A 13,778-nucleotide genomic window follows, 5' to 3' on the forward strand; every position below is an offset into this window, starting at 1 on the left:
GTGTGGGAGCATGATTTCAGATTGCCCTGGATATCTAGGCACAAATCTAAAAACAAGATTTTGTATTAAGAAGAGATTTTCTAGCCCTGGTGACTTGTGGCTGGAAATGACACCTCTATCTGTGCAATCACAAACAGAGCATCTTTCCATAATCAGCTTTGATATGTTTGTTTTAGGTTTTCTTACATGAGCAAACCTCTTTATTCCACAAAGGTCTCTCCTAGAGTTACTCAGGGAAGGAATTGCCTCAAATTTAGCAGACCTCTACAAGGTTTTGAATTGTTTCACCAACTTCAAAGACCCTTTTTTTCTTTGCCCACCTTATTTTCTCCAAGACCATTGGTGCAAGTTATTGCATGTGAAGGTGACTGATTCAGAGTTTAATTTAAATTTCCTTAGCTTTCTGAATATTAACGTAACTTGAAACCCAAGAAAAATCTCAGCAAAAACTACAATCATCATTCAAAACTACAATATAAATTGTCATTTAACACTTGGAAATATTTTACCAATAGTGCAGAATGAAATAACCAGGATTGACCTTTGGCCCTTCAGCATTCAATTTGGGGCCTCTAGAAATCATCCCTGAAATGCCCACATTTCAGCAGTATGAATTCAGCCTATTTTGAGATTCTGGGGTAGTTTAGGATGGCAATGAGAACTATTTTCCTTGGGGGGGGGAAGGTCTTATTTCCCTCTTCATCTTTAATTCTTCTACAAACCACATTCAGCAAGGGTGTTGGTAGAGCAAGCAGCTTTTTTAAAAAAAAAAACCCATAGATTTAACTATTGCCTTGCTGGATTCATCATTTTTAATTTGTCATGATTAAATGATTAATATGATTAAATGGTCTCAGGAACAGAAATGATACCCCCTAAGTATTGGTCAAGAAATAAATGCAGCTGAGATTGGACAGTGGTGTGTCTTCCCCATATACAAATGATCACTTACCCTGAAGGGATGATCAAGATCAGAGGTGGGGAACTATGGCCCTTTTATGACTTGTCGACTTCAACTCCTAGAATTCCTTAGTCAGCTATGCTGGCTCAAGAATTCTGGGAGTTGAAGTCTACAATTGATAAAGAAGCCATAGTTCACCACCTCTGATCTAGAGTGACAGGAATCTTGAATAAAAGCCTCTCACTCTATAATCTTCTGTTGAATTGGCCATCTAGCTCTGCAGTTACATCTCATGTGGAAACAGCAGGTTAATATAGAAAACAATGCCTGAAAAACAATATTGCGCATTTGCTAGGGGATCTTTGGCATATCACAGGAATTATAGGATGAACAGGTGGAATCCAACTTTTATCTTACCCGTGTTCAAAAACCATCAACAGCTGAATATGGATAGTATTTTCTTTGAATGCCAAAGCAAATGTATGGGTTTTTTTTCTCACCATTTCTCAGATTGAAAAAATAAAGTACCAAATGTGGCTCGGTCTATTCCAGGGGTGTCCAACTGCTGGCCCGTGGGCGGGACGCGTCACCAGGAAACTGCGCCGACCCCATTGGCAGCAATGGAGAAAAAGCTCTGATACGTTGCACAACATCACACGATGTTGCGAGTTTAACATGTCTGGTCTATTCCTTCTCCCCCCCAAATCCAGAAATCTTGTCCTTCACTTTCACTCATTCTTTTCTATTTGTGTGCAATTTGGAGTTGAGGACTCCTATTAAAAAAAAACTGAAGACAACTAGGCTTCTTTTTAAACTGTTTATTGTATAATATAAAACTACAAAAGTAAGACTGCTCATTTCCATGTAATTTGCCCATTTTTATTATTATTACAGCCCATACCTACAAGTGAATACAGTAATCTGGTTTCAGATGTATATGTCTGTAATATTGCATAGAAAAGGCACAGCTCTAAGGTCTGTCGCGGGATAGGAAGGGGGGGGGCAGAGGGAAAAAATACCAGCGTTTGGGACAAAACAAGCCTTGTTTTAAAACAACCATGCACCAAATATATCCTCATTTTTACATCTTTCTCTTCCCCCGCCCCTGAAATCTCTGCTTTAAGAGTCTTGTCTGTTGTTACAATGTTAAGCATCTGCAAGGTTTTAGCTTACAAAAAAAAAAAAAAAAAATTAGCATTAGAATTATTTTTAACATTAAAAAAAAATGACTATAAAATGAGCGGAAGTCCTCCCCCCCACGCCCCAAAAAAAGTTCAGACATGTTATAAGCATATTAATAAAAGCAAGGTGTTGGATTTTCTTTTTCTAACAATCACAATTACATTCTAGATCCAATGAGCCATTTTAGGAGGGCGCACGTCCATTTGCTCATGGTTTGTTATCGAACTGTAAACTTTAGATTCACAAGTCAAGTTCTACAACACAATCAGGGGGAAAAAATCATATGGTATAATTTATTCTCATCCTGGCCTCTCTGAAAAGGCAGCCTTAATTCCGTCTCTCACTGTAAAGCAGAGCAACTATCAGGAAGAGTAATGTTGGTGGCAACAGTTTCCATGTGGGAAGTCTCTCTCCTGCAAGTAAACTGAGAGGAAGAGGGACTTTGGAGCACTTTCCTTGGCACTGTCTACAGAATGCCCACAATTCTGTCCGAGAACCCTAAACACTGCCTGCTTGAGAGTCTGCTCTCTGGAGCCAAGGCCAGGCTAGACCTTCAACCTTGCTTCCCAGCACAGTTAATGTTCTGAAGAAAGATAGGAGAAGTGACTCTGGAGCTTTGAGTCAGTTCATCCAGCCTATCAAACGTTCTTCATTCCACCAACTAAAATGACTCCCCTGCAGCATTTTACCCAGGGTCTTAAGGTCCGTTTGAGCTTGTCTAGAAACACTTCCCTATAGGAAGGGTTGGAGGTTGCAAGGTCAGATTTGCCTCTGTGCTGATGAAACGGGTCTTAAAAAGTGGAAACAAGGATCTCTCTTTGAAACCAATAGGACAGTCTTCCACAAAACTTGTTAGCGCTTTCAGCATGGCTTACTATACCTATTATAGGCCCTTATTAATCCTTGGAAATTTGGGATAAACATTTGCACCAACAAATCTACATTTTGGTCACCCATCTGCGCATTCATAGTTGCAAAATCCAACAGAAATGTGAATGCAAATGCTCTTAGTTGATTTTCAAATAGACGAACATATTCTTTCACAGATTTTGTCCCATATTAATTTCTACAATGTTGCTCCTAGAGGCTTCCTTGTTCAATTTCATAAGTCTAGGACAGTTAATCTGAAAGCTATATAGTAGCTAGCAAAGAGTTATTGCAAATTATATACTACAGCTAGCTCTACTCAGACCTAAAAATCAACTTTGTCATGGAATCCCACACTTTTCCTTCTTTTACTGTTTTCTGCATTGTTTTGTTTTCTCCTGAGAAGCTTCATCAGGACATGGTACTGGATGCACGTGTCAATATACAATAGTGCACTGTACATTTGCCATATTTGATCTACAATTGGTCACTTTCAACAGTGCTCTTTAAACAGCTACTTATGCATTAATCATTTGAAGAGACAAATTATAAATATGCATTTTTGAAACAGGATGTGTTATGCCACTTTACACTCTCTCTGCGGACGAAAAGGCACACTTGTGTGTAAAGTAAAGGCTAATCTTACTTTAAGTTGGTTAATGGATTTTGGCAGCCCCTCCCCCGCTTAAAAATTCCTGGTTTTAAGCACTAGCAACTCAAACTGAAACTGGGGGGGGGGGGGAATAGATTGCTGTGATGTGAAGCTCAGGTTGCCAAAGCAATTGAACTGTTCGGGTCGGGAAGCTGCTTTCACCTTACATCATCTTCCACTGCAAGAAGCCTGCTTGCTTTGCCCAGTCTCTCTAGGGTGAATCTTGTGTGGTGCACGCTGCTTCTGTGCAATTTTGAAGGAAGAGGAATCTTAGACACTCTTCTTTTATTCATCAGCAAACATATATACTTAGGCTAACGTACATCCTTATTCAGTTCCAGCTACCAGAGTGAGAATGTATCACTTCAGGCCTTTTAAGACTGAAATTCTGTATATGCTTATTCAGGAGTAAGTTTAAACTCAGTGAGGCTTACTCCTGAGTAGACATTATGCAACAAAGTCCCATTGAAACCAAAGCTGTATTTGGCTGTTTGAACTAGGATCTGGCCCATTTGAAATACCCAGCGATACCAAAGTTTGATTTGTATAACAAAAGTTTATAATTCTTTTTTTGCATGTCCTATAGAATCACAGTGACTCTCAGTAGAGAAAAGCAGGAGAGGCGGGAGAGAGATCTGATGAATGACATGTATTCTGAACAGAACCCAGATAATAATCTCCAAATCTAACTTTCAGTTCCCTCTTGTATGGATTTCACATTCCTACAAGAGAATACATTCCTACCATACATTCTGTACATGTTACAACCCAGATGTTGTTAGCTTCACAATAAAATAAATATATTTACAAAAGAAAAATAAAATGGAATAAATAACTTATGAAAAACAAAATGGAAAAAAAATCACTTCAAATTCAAACAGCTCTTTTTAATTCTGCTCTCTTCTTGTCACTTCATTGCATGTTTTCTGTCATTATAAATGTCCCCAGCATTCAAGATGGAATTTGGAGAGTGGGGAAAATAATAGTTTGTAGTCCGGTAAGTTCTGATCCTTTATGGGGGGGGGGAGAGGTTATATTATAGAGACAGAAGTGTTTAAATTGGTATATCTGTGAGGCACTCATCATACTGGGGTACCTAATTCTATTGAGTGGATGCCCTATCTGCCACAATCATACTCATTTGCATCATTTAATGTTGCATAGGACTGATTTCTGCTCAACATTTCAAATGCCTTTGCTCTGTATAGCAAGGTTAGCATTTGGGAAACAAGCTGTTCCTCTCTAAAATGGTGTTAATTTGAACTTCTGCCCAACATGTGGTACTTGTTTATATACTCTTATCACCTTGTCCAAAAAGGAAAGTATTGTTTCTAGATTACGTGTAAAATCAGATTTTGACAATGGTAAATCTTGTTTGTTTACTTTTTTCTTTGACATTTTAATTTTAATCTAAACCTAGACTGTTCCAGCAAAGGCTTGGGATGCTGCCACCCTGATTAACTGATTAAAACTAAATTGAGTGTTTTCTAGCATTGCAGATATCTGCACCCAAGATTATCCTATTTGGCTAGTAACACATCAGCAAGCATCTTATTTCATCTTTTCTACCATATCTGATTACTGTATCTAATTCTGCAAAGATCTGGACAACCAAAAGGTGGAAGCAAAGAATTTGCTACAGTTTAGTGGTATTTTGGATTTCTGTAGCCCAGATTTGAAAGACTTAATCTTCTCAAATCCACAAATTCCTAATGAAATTGTAATTCGGTGTTATTTTATAACAGTACCAGCGATATTCCTAGTGATTACCAGACTAACAAAAGAGAAGAAATCTTTGTTCAAGGCATTTTGCAATCTAAATCAGTTGTTATAACATCTAATTAAATGTTTTGGATATGCCAGCTGTCTTTTTCCTCCCCATAACAGCAAGAATTGGGAAAAATATGCTTGCTTATAAAGATGTGCAACTTCAAATTATAACTATACGGTTATTTAAATGAAATAAACTTTTCAAGAAAGATAGCAAAATCTGATTAACGTATTAGGATTTAGTTGATAATTTGGCATGGCATATTTAGTATAGGCATGCAGCACTCTAATTAATTACCAGATAGTTTGGACACAAATGAAAAACTTTGTGTGCATTATATATAATAAATTACATGCATTTTAAATAAATATATATGGCCCATTCTAAAGTGCCAGTTTATAAAGCTGCTATCTTAAAGGCAGAAAAGACCAATTTTTAAGAAATCCATGACAAGAAGTAAGCAGAACCAACTGAATATTGCCAAATTACATAAACATAATTTAAATTTTCTTAAATAAATATAAACGTTATTCCTAAAGAAGCCATATGCATATCAACAGTATAGTTTGTAACCTGCACTCAATTAAGTACCATTTAAAATTAATATGCCATAAGCAATCTCGGCAACAGGCATGATAACATTGCAAGTTTTCTTTAACACAAATGTACATCACAATGAACAGAGAGAGAGAAAATTGGAACAGGTGCAGAAATGAGACGACTTAAGTGGGGAGGAAACATGCATAGAAGACTGCAGTTTCAATACATTGTCAAACAGGCCATTATAAAGTATAAAGCAAGGAACAGAGTTGAATCAAGAAACCAACCCCACCCCCCAAAAAAGATACCAAGTGTTCAAAGCACAACTAGCTCCAGTTTTAAGAGCAATGGATACTTGAGTGAGTCCATCCAGTGCTGATAAGAGATGATTTCACTGCAGTAATACTGAAGTTAGACTTTTTTTTTTCAGCATTTGCCAACAGAGTGAATAAGAATATTAATGTTCCAAGCAAAGGGCAAGAATAATCATAAGAATGATTAGAAGAAATAAGGTACATTAGAATTACACTGTCACAGAGATAAAAGGCCTTTTCCCACTCCTGATCCTAAACTCCGTTTCTTGGAAGGAATCTCCACTGATTTCAACACATCTTACTTTCAGGCTTTAAACGAAATAAAAATCCAAAACAATCAAACAAAACAAATCTGCTACAGCCACAGCGTGCTTCTCCTTAAAACTGGTAACTGCCTAAATTGTGACTCTCTAAAACTAGATGCCATTACTACGGTAATACCTCAAGGCAGAGTGAAGTACACCAATGCTCACCCATTTCTACTGTTTGAATCTGAACGAGGCACTCTGTCAACTGTGCACTCTGTCAACTGCACTTACCAAAAAGTAAGCTATTTCCAAGAACACAACTTTCTCACTAGGAAAGCTGTAAAATATTAGAAGGTTGAGCTCAACAGACCTAAGGACACTCTGTCAGAGGAAGGATGGAATCTGTTTTGCAATTTTTTTTAAAAAAGCTTGGTTTGAGGGAATATATTTTTATTTCTTGATTCTTTCGGAACGAGGGAAGGGAGAACAAGGGAGTTTCATCAGAATAAAGTTTCACAGCTATTTCTTGCCAACTGTTTGACATCAGTGTTGGAATATACATGGCTCTAAGGTTTTTGTTAATCACAGTAGTAGGCAGCAGGGAGTAAATATCTGTGAAACTTGGTCTTTGCCTTCAAGCATGGGTGTCTGGATTCAGGGAGGCCAGCTGCAGACTGATTTGATCCAAACTTCTCTTTGCACCATTATATGCATATAAAACACTACAAGTCTGTATAAAACTACAAGCAGTTCTTGTACATCAGAAGGTATATGCAGGAATGGGGTGAGCAAATCCTACCAAAATAACTATTTCCTTTTTTGTGTGTATGTGAGTACAAACAGCATTTTGTTTTGTTTCTTTTTTCTTTTTCTAAGAAAAAAACCCAATATCATAAATTGCAGAATCTATACAAAAATATAAAATAAATTTGGGTAGCAGTTTCTAAAGAGCCATGTAAATGCAACATTTAAAGAGGAATCATTAATACCTCTAAAAAGGCTGGATTGCTAAATCAACCTAGACAGTGCTAAAATGCCAAAAAGGTACTGCAATTATCTAAATAATATTTTAACCTCTTGCAATAAAACTTATAGAAAAAATAGACAAATATGCACATGCAATTTACAGCTTTTTCCCAACATAATCCTTGTGCTTAGCTTTTACATTTTTTGTCGAACATATTTATGTTTGAAAATATGCACTTTCTTCCTATATTAGGATTTCAGGTCTCCCTTGAGGAACCACTTTCAGAAATACATTAAAAGTGGTCATACGTGAATGAAGGCACTCCAACTCTGCTTGAAGCAAAAACAAGTATGATCCTTAAAAAAAAAAAAAGACAAGCAAAGACGCATGCACAGTGATGTGTGTATTTGCGTGCGTGCATATTTGTGTGTGTCTATGTGTTTCTTGGTAGGCTTGGAAGGAGAGGGGGCCTTGTGAAAATACTACCAAGGGTTTATACTGGTGCGTTTAAAAAGTTGCTATCGATCTATGACCCAACAAGCACCTCCATAATGTGATCCAGTTCTGTAAGGTCCATTTTGAAAGGCTGATTGGGGGTTACTGGCTGGGTACTGTAGGGTGCCAGAGTTTTGAGGAGGTCATCTGCGGAGACAGGAGCCATTTTTGAGGCAGCCCCTGTAGAGGATGTGCAAGGGTCAAAATCATACATAGACGTATCAATGTCTGCAAAGAGAATATCATCCAGGGTCAAGTCTGTAAGAAAACCTGTAGAAGTTGTGATCTCAAAATTGCCAGGTAATGAATCCATGAGTTTAGGCTCACTCATTCTGTTCTCCTGTATACCCTCAGGCTTTTGAATGCTGGATTCACTAGAATTCTCCTTAGAGTTATCTGGTGCAGTTGTATCTGCTGCTGCTGTAGTTACTACTGCCTCAGCGGAGGTAGGTGTTGGACAGAGTTCCTCAATTTCATCCAAGGCTGAGGAGAAGCTGTCCTTTACTGGTTGGATCGTTGGAGGTGGTAATTTTGGAGGACCATCTAGTGAGATAGTCTGGGAAGTGCAAAAAGTGTCATCCTCAAGCAGAGAGGCAGGGGTGAGGCAAGACTCCAGTGGTGTAGGGCTTGCTAAGTCAGTGGGGTGGACTGGCGGAGAGGCCAGATGGCTAAAGGCAGGCTGAGCTTCTCGAAAGTTGTCTCCAAGAGGATCTGTAGGCTGTGATGGGGTGAGGAACATAGGCCTCAAGCTGCCTTCCTGTTTGAGCTCCTCTTGGATCCGCCTCAACATGTTGTTGATTAAAACGGTCTTTTGCAGGCTTGGCTCTGTTAAGGGCCTGTGGTTATAAAGTTTCATAAGGGAAATGTTGAAGATAGTCTGGCGCTGTAAGGTGTAAGACACCTTAGATGGACCATCGGTAGGAGACACCACTTTGCCTTCCAGCCCATCTTCATGCTCATCAAACTTCCGTTTTCCTCCTTTCCCCAACATATATCTGAAAAAAGAAGAAGAGAAATATTGACTAGGATAGCACTCTCCACCGAAATTGTAGGCACTCTAGTTCAGTCTATTCCAACCTGAAGCCTTTGACATGTGTTAGATATTTTTCGCTTGAGCTGTAGTCCCAACATACTGGAGAAAACCAGATATAGGAAGTTGGCTCACAATCATCTTGAGAAGACACAAAGAAAACAAATCCAAGTATTGTCAATCTATTTATCTTGCTTTCAAAAAAAAGTCATTGACTATTTAATCTACCCTGTCAATTGCAACCAAATAGTGAACTGGAAACTGAACTAAGGTTGTAATCTCACAAAAACTGGTTGATGATAGAGATAGATGCAAAAGCATCATATTATTAAAAGAGCAGCAGTAATTCTGCACATTGTAAATCTCGGACCAATCCTAAGACTTTATATTCCAATTCATCAGGACTCTTATTCTAACTCATAGCACTTTAAAAAAAAAAAAAGGATCACATGGTCAGAGATGGGTAACTCACACTGCATTTCAGATCCCTTTGCTACCAAGCAATTTAACAAAAGCAGATCTTTTTTCCTGAAAGCCTGCGAAGCAGGAAGAAATAGGGATATATGAGAGGTATGTAGAGAAGAAGGTGTAAATGGGATGTCAAAGAAAAACAAAATGTATAACTGCTTCCTTTTTTGGCTTTAGTATGAAGATTCATTATTTTTTAAAATTTAAATTAGAGTTTAAACTTGGCTTTTGAATGATGTATTGAGGGCTGCACTCCAAAAACCACAGAAAGGGCCATGACAAAAAATAGACTTGGTTTCCTATGAAGATTACTTCCTAACCCAGTTAATAATTGTCCTCTTTAAATTAAATAACATTAAACATTAAAGTAGCCATTTAGCAACATGTTTTGAAGGTGGCAATCAATATTTTCAAGGGCTACTTATAACTTTAGGGCTCCTTCTCTACCATTTGCTTTAGCTTCTCCTTCCTTAGCACATCCTCCCTGTCCCCAATAAATTACCTTCAAGGGCTAAGTAGGAAAGACACACCCATCCAGGAGGTCACTAAATATAATAGCAATAACAATAGCACTTAGACCAGGGGTGTCAAACTGCCGGCCCACGGGCCAGATGCGTCATGCCGAAACTGCGCCCACCCCATTGTCGGCAATGGAAAAAAAGTTGCACGTGACATTGCAAGTTTGACACCCGACTTAGACTTATATACTGCTTCACAGCCCTCTCTAAGTGGTTTACAGAGTCAGTATATTGCCCCCAACAATCTGGGTCCCCATTTTCCCAACCTCGGAAGGATGGAAGGCTGAGTCAGCCTTGAGCTGGTGAGGATCAAACTCCTAACAGTGAGCTGAATTAGTCTGCAATTCTGCATTCTAACCTCTGTGCCACCACAGCTTTAATACAATGGCACTTTAACTATTGTATCAGTTAGTGATGTCAATGTATTAACAAATAATTGCTAATTAAAAACCACACCCCTGTGACCCTCGCAAGAACAGAAATGCTCAAGAAGTTAAAATCCTGAAATGCAAATGAAATATGAGAGTCCATCTGAACTGGTGGTTTTCTTGAATATCACACAAGAGCAAGAGCAGGAAATGCCTTTCACATTATGGCCACATGTCAGAGCCAGCTACAGCGTGAGTGTAAAATAGCCTTGAAGGTTCCAGGCCTGGCCCGTTTCTGTATTCCTCCCATCAGTCTTTAACAAATTGCTCATATAAAGTGAAGGAATTTTCCAGCTCTGAAAGTTAGAGAGAGAATGCTGGGCTGAACCTGGTTTCTATTAAGACAGCTGGAGTTTTTCTGTGGTGATTATGGAATGGGGGTTTCTTTTTCTAGCCTGGTTCTGCTAAAACTGCCTATCAATGTCCCATGATATTGAAAGAGTCCCTATGCCCCTCCCTAGCCTCAGGATGGCAAATACTGGGGAATCTGGCAAGGATGTCCCTGAAACAATAGGCACCTCAAAAACAATCCGTGTGAATGCCCATCACTGAATTAATTCTAAACTTATTAGTGGACATGCAGGTTACAACACTAGGTTTTAGGTTCATGTTCTTTTGTATATAGCACACAAAAAGAGGACTATGTTGTAGTCTCTTAAAACCTCACAGGGACAGGTAAGCAGGTGCCTCTATCTGCTTTGTACCACAACACCCATAACCAGCAGGTGTTTAATAGTAGGTTTATAACAAATACACAATGCCTAACAACTTAAAAGGCTGTTGAGTCCTTGGTATTCTCTGAGTTTGGTCGTTTTTGTGCATTTCATCATCCAGCTAGGAAACATTTTCAGTGCTGGAACTGGGGCTAACGCTCCAGAACCAATGACAGAATCCATAGCAGCAGTACCACGTAACATATCCAATCTAATCAAAAACAGTAAGACCTTAATATCCATTATCATGGACCTTCTTATCCCCTGCTTCACTATCTTCTTTCAGTTTGATATGCAGATATATCAATAAATCAGAGGAAAACCTATGAGATCAGTATTCTTAGGACAACACACAGTAGTAGAGATATGCAACAAGTCTCTTGAAACTATAATATTCCCAACACATACAACCCAAAGCATGCATCCCAGTATGTGGATGACACTTTTGTCATATTAAAACAGAAACAACTTGAAAAGATACAGATATTCAAAGGAATAACATTCACGGGGAAGAAGAAAACACCACCACACTACGCTTCCTGGATATCCTCATCAGCAGAGGAAATGGTGGCAAATTAGAAACACAAAATCTATCATAAAACCACCCACCCTGACTAAGTGATCCACCTCAAAAATGCTAGCAGTGACAATGTTTCCTAGCCAGGTAATAAACATCTTCATGAAAACAATCAAGTTCAGAAAGCATCAAGATTATCACAGTTCAACCCTGTGCTACAGACATTCTTTTCTATTGGAACTTTAAAGGCATACAACATGCATGATTCTGAATTACTTGCCTACCTGCCTAGCTGAACCCTAAGTTGCTTTCCCATTTCAAATACAGCTGCCTACTTCATATGTGGTGGAATGTTTCTTAAGCTCCAACTATCACAGCTAGAACCCCTGGGCTGTGAAGTTTTTTTAAAACTGAATAAGGTACCTCAACCTTGGAACTGCAGCTGTAAAAGTTCTCTCTGGAATTATTCCAATGCAGAAAATACAAGCACGCACAAAGCATTCCTTCAACTGCACACACCCGCACGTAGAATAGAAATGAAAATAATTATGAAATTGCGAACCTGATAGCATATAAGAAATACAAAAGGCATATTGAAAGTAGAGGAGGAAATAATAAGGATACTGTAACTCAACTGTAATATTTTTAGTACTATTAACTTTGTTGAGACTGTCTATAGGCTTCTTTTCCATTAAAAACTCTTCACAAAGCAATTTATAAATTAAACAAGCAAAAAGCTAAGTCAGTGCAATTGAAACAACAAATAAAAAATAACATTCATTCCAAAGAACTGGGGCCAACACAGAGAGAAGCTCTAGGTGTTGAACATATTTTACTACTCTTATGGTAGATATAAAAAAAAATCTCAAGATTCTAATTCTATCATTTAAGCAAATTCATACAACATAATATTCCTACAATCTTCTTAATATTTCTAGAAATCAAAAATAGTGTCAGTTATAGATTTGGACTGGCTTGTTCATGCTCTGTTCACTCAGTAGAGTACCGGTAATAACAAGCTTCACAGAGTAGAGAACCAAAAATCTACTTTATAAACCTAAGGCATTTTAGACTAGGACAGCATTAAGATATGACAGTACTGACTTTCATATATTAGAAAAAATGAAATAAAGAAGGTAAAGGGGTCCCCACAGGTTTTACCCTGCTACCCTGACTTTAAAGGGCTCTGCTCATTTCCATTTCTTAAGCCAAATAGCCAGCATTGTGGCCAGCAGACATCACTTTGCAGCACAGAGCATACAGCAAAACATGGAACGCTGTTGCCTTTCTATGTGTTTTTATTAGAAATAATATTCCAATTTTACTCTGGGGCTAGATGTGCTCAAAGTAGTTCAGAGTGCAATTGATCTACATTATAAATTTCTATTCTACCTGAACAAATCAGATCCTGCCATGACTAGTTAAAGATGTTGGATGTTATGTATCATTGGTACCAAGTTCTCATTGAGTCAATGATTGGAATTTTAACAAAGAAGCAACTGCATTATTGAAAAATATCATAGGTCTCCTGCAGAACGTTGTGTAAACATTATCAGGGTATAATAAATAAAGCATCAGTGCATATTTAGCATGATGGCACAGAAAATGTTTTTGAGTTCCATAACTTTCTGCTACCTACCCAAAACTTAATCAAATTCTTATTTAGGTCACAAAATGAACCACAATTTCAATGAATTAAATAATTAATTAATTACTTGTTATGCCCAAAATATTTGTTTTCCTTTTCTTTTCCAAAGTATTCAACTACTGCTTCCTTTGTTTGTTTCCTGACTATTCAACATCAGGACCATGCTTTAAAGCTGGAGCTGCTTTGCCACTAGCTTTTTGCAAAGTTGGAGTTCATTCTTGGAGAAAAAGCAGAATGCATGAAATTGTCTTTCCTCACACATTAGAAATGCTATTTATAAGGAGTGAATAGAGCGACTAAAGATAAGATGCTGGGCCCACAATCAAAATTCACTTGAGCCAGAAAAGAAGTGTTGTAAAATAAGGGCACTTTCTTGTTTTAAAAGAGGACAAGGGTTTTCTTATAATTTACTCCCTTGTCTCTTCACAGGATCATAGTAAATCAGGATGCTATAAAAATAACAGTATGAGTTTAAAAACAGGCTCAGCCAACTAGCAAAAACAATTGATATGGAATTTG

General features: G+C 38.0%; 1 protein-coding gene across 6 annotated transcripts in view; it reads right to left on the minus strand.

The window, feature by feature from the left end:
* Positions 1 to 1,704: 1,704 nt before the first annotated feature.
* Positions 1,705 to 13,778, minus strand: part of SERTAD2 (SERTA domain containing 2) — a 153,892-nt gene continuing 141,818 nt past the window's right edge. For all 6 annotated transcript variants that reach the window (XM_039343030.1, XM_039343033.1, XM_039343034.1 and 3 more), the window contains one exon: positions 1,705 to 8,932. In XM_039343030.1, coding sequence (XP_039198964.1) covers positions 7,969 to 8,928 — 960 coding nt within the window. In that variant the 5' untranslated portion in view covers positions 8,929 to 8,932 and the 3' untranslated portion in view covers positions 1,705 to 7,968. The remainder of the gene's footprint in view (positions 8,933 to 13,778) is intronic.

Source organism: Crotalus tigris, unplaced genomic scaffold, assembly GCF_016545835.1.
Source record: "Crotalus tigris isolate CLP2741 ecotype Arizona unplaced genomic scaffold, ASM1654583v1 scf7180000017831.1706817, whole genome shotgun sequence".
NCBI lineage: Eukaryota > Metazoa > Chordata > Lepidosauria > Squamata > Viperidae > Crotalus > Crotalus tigris.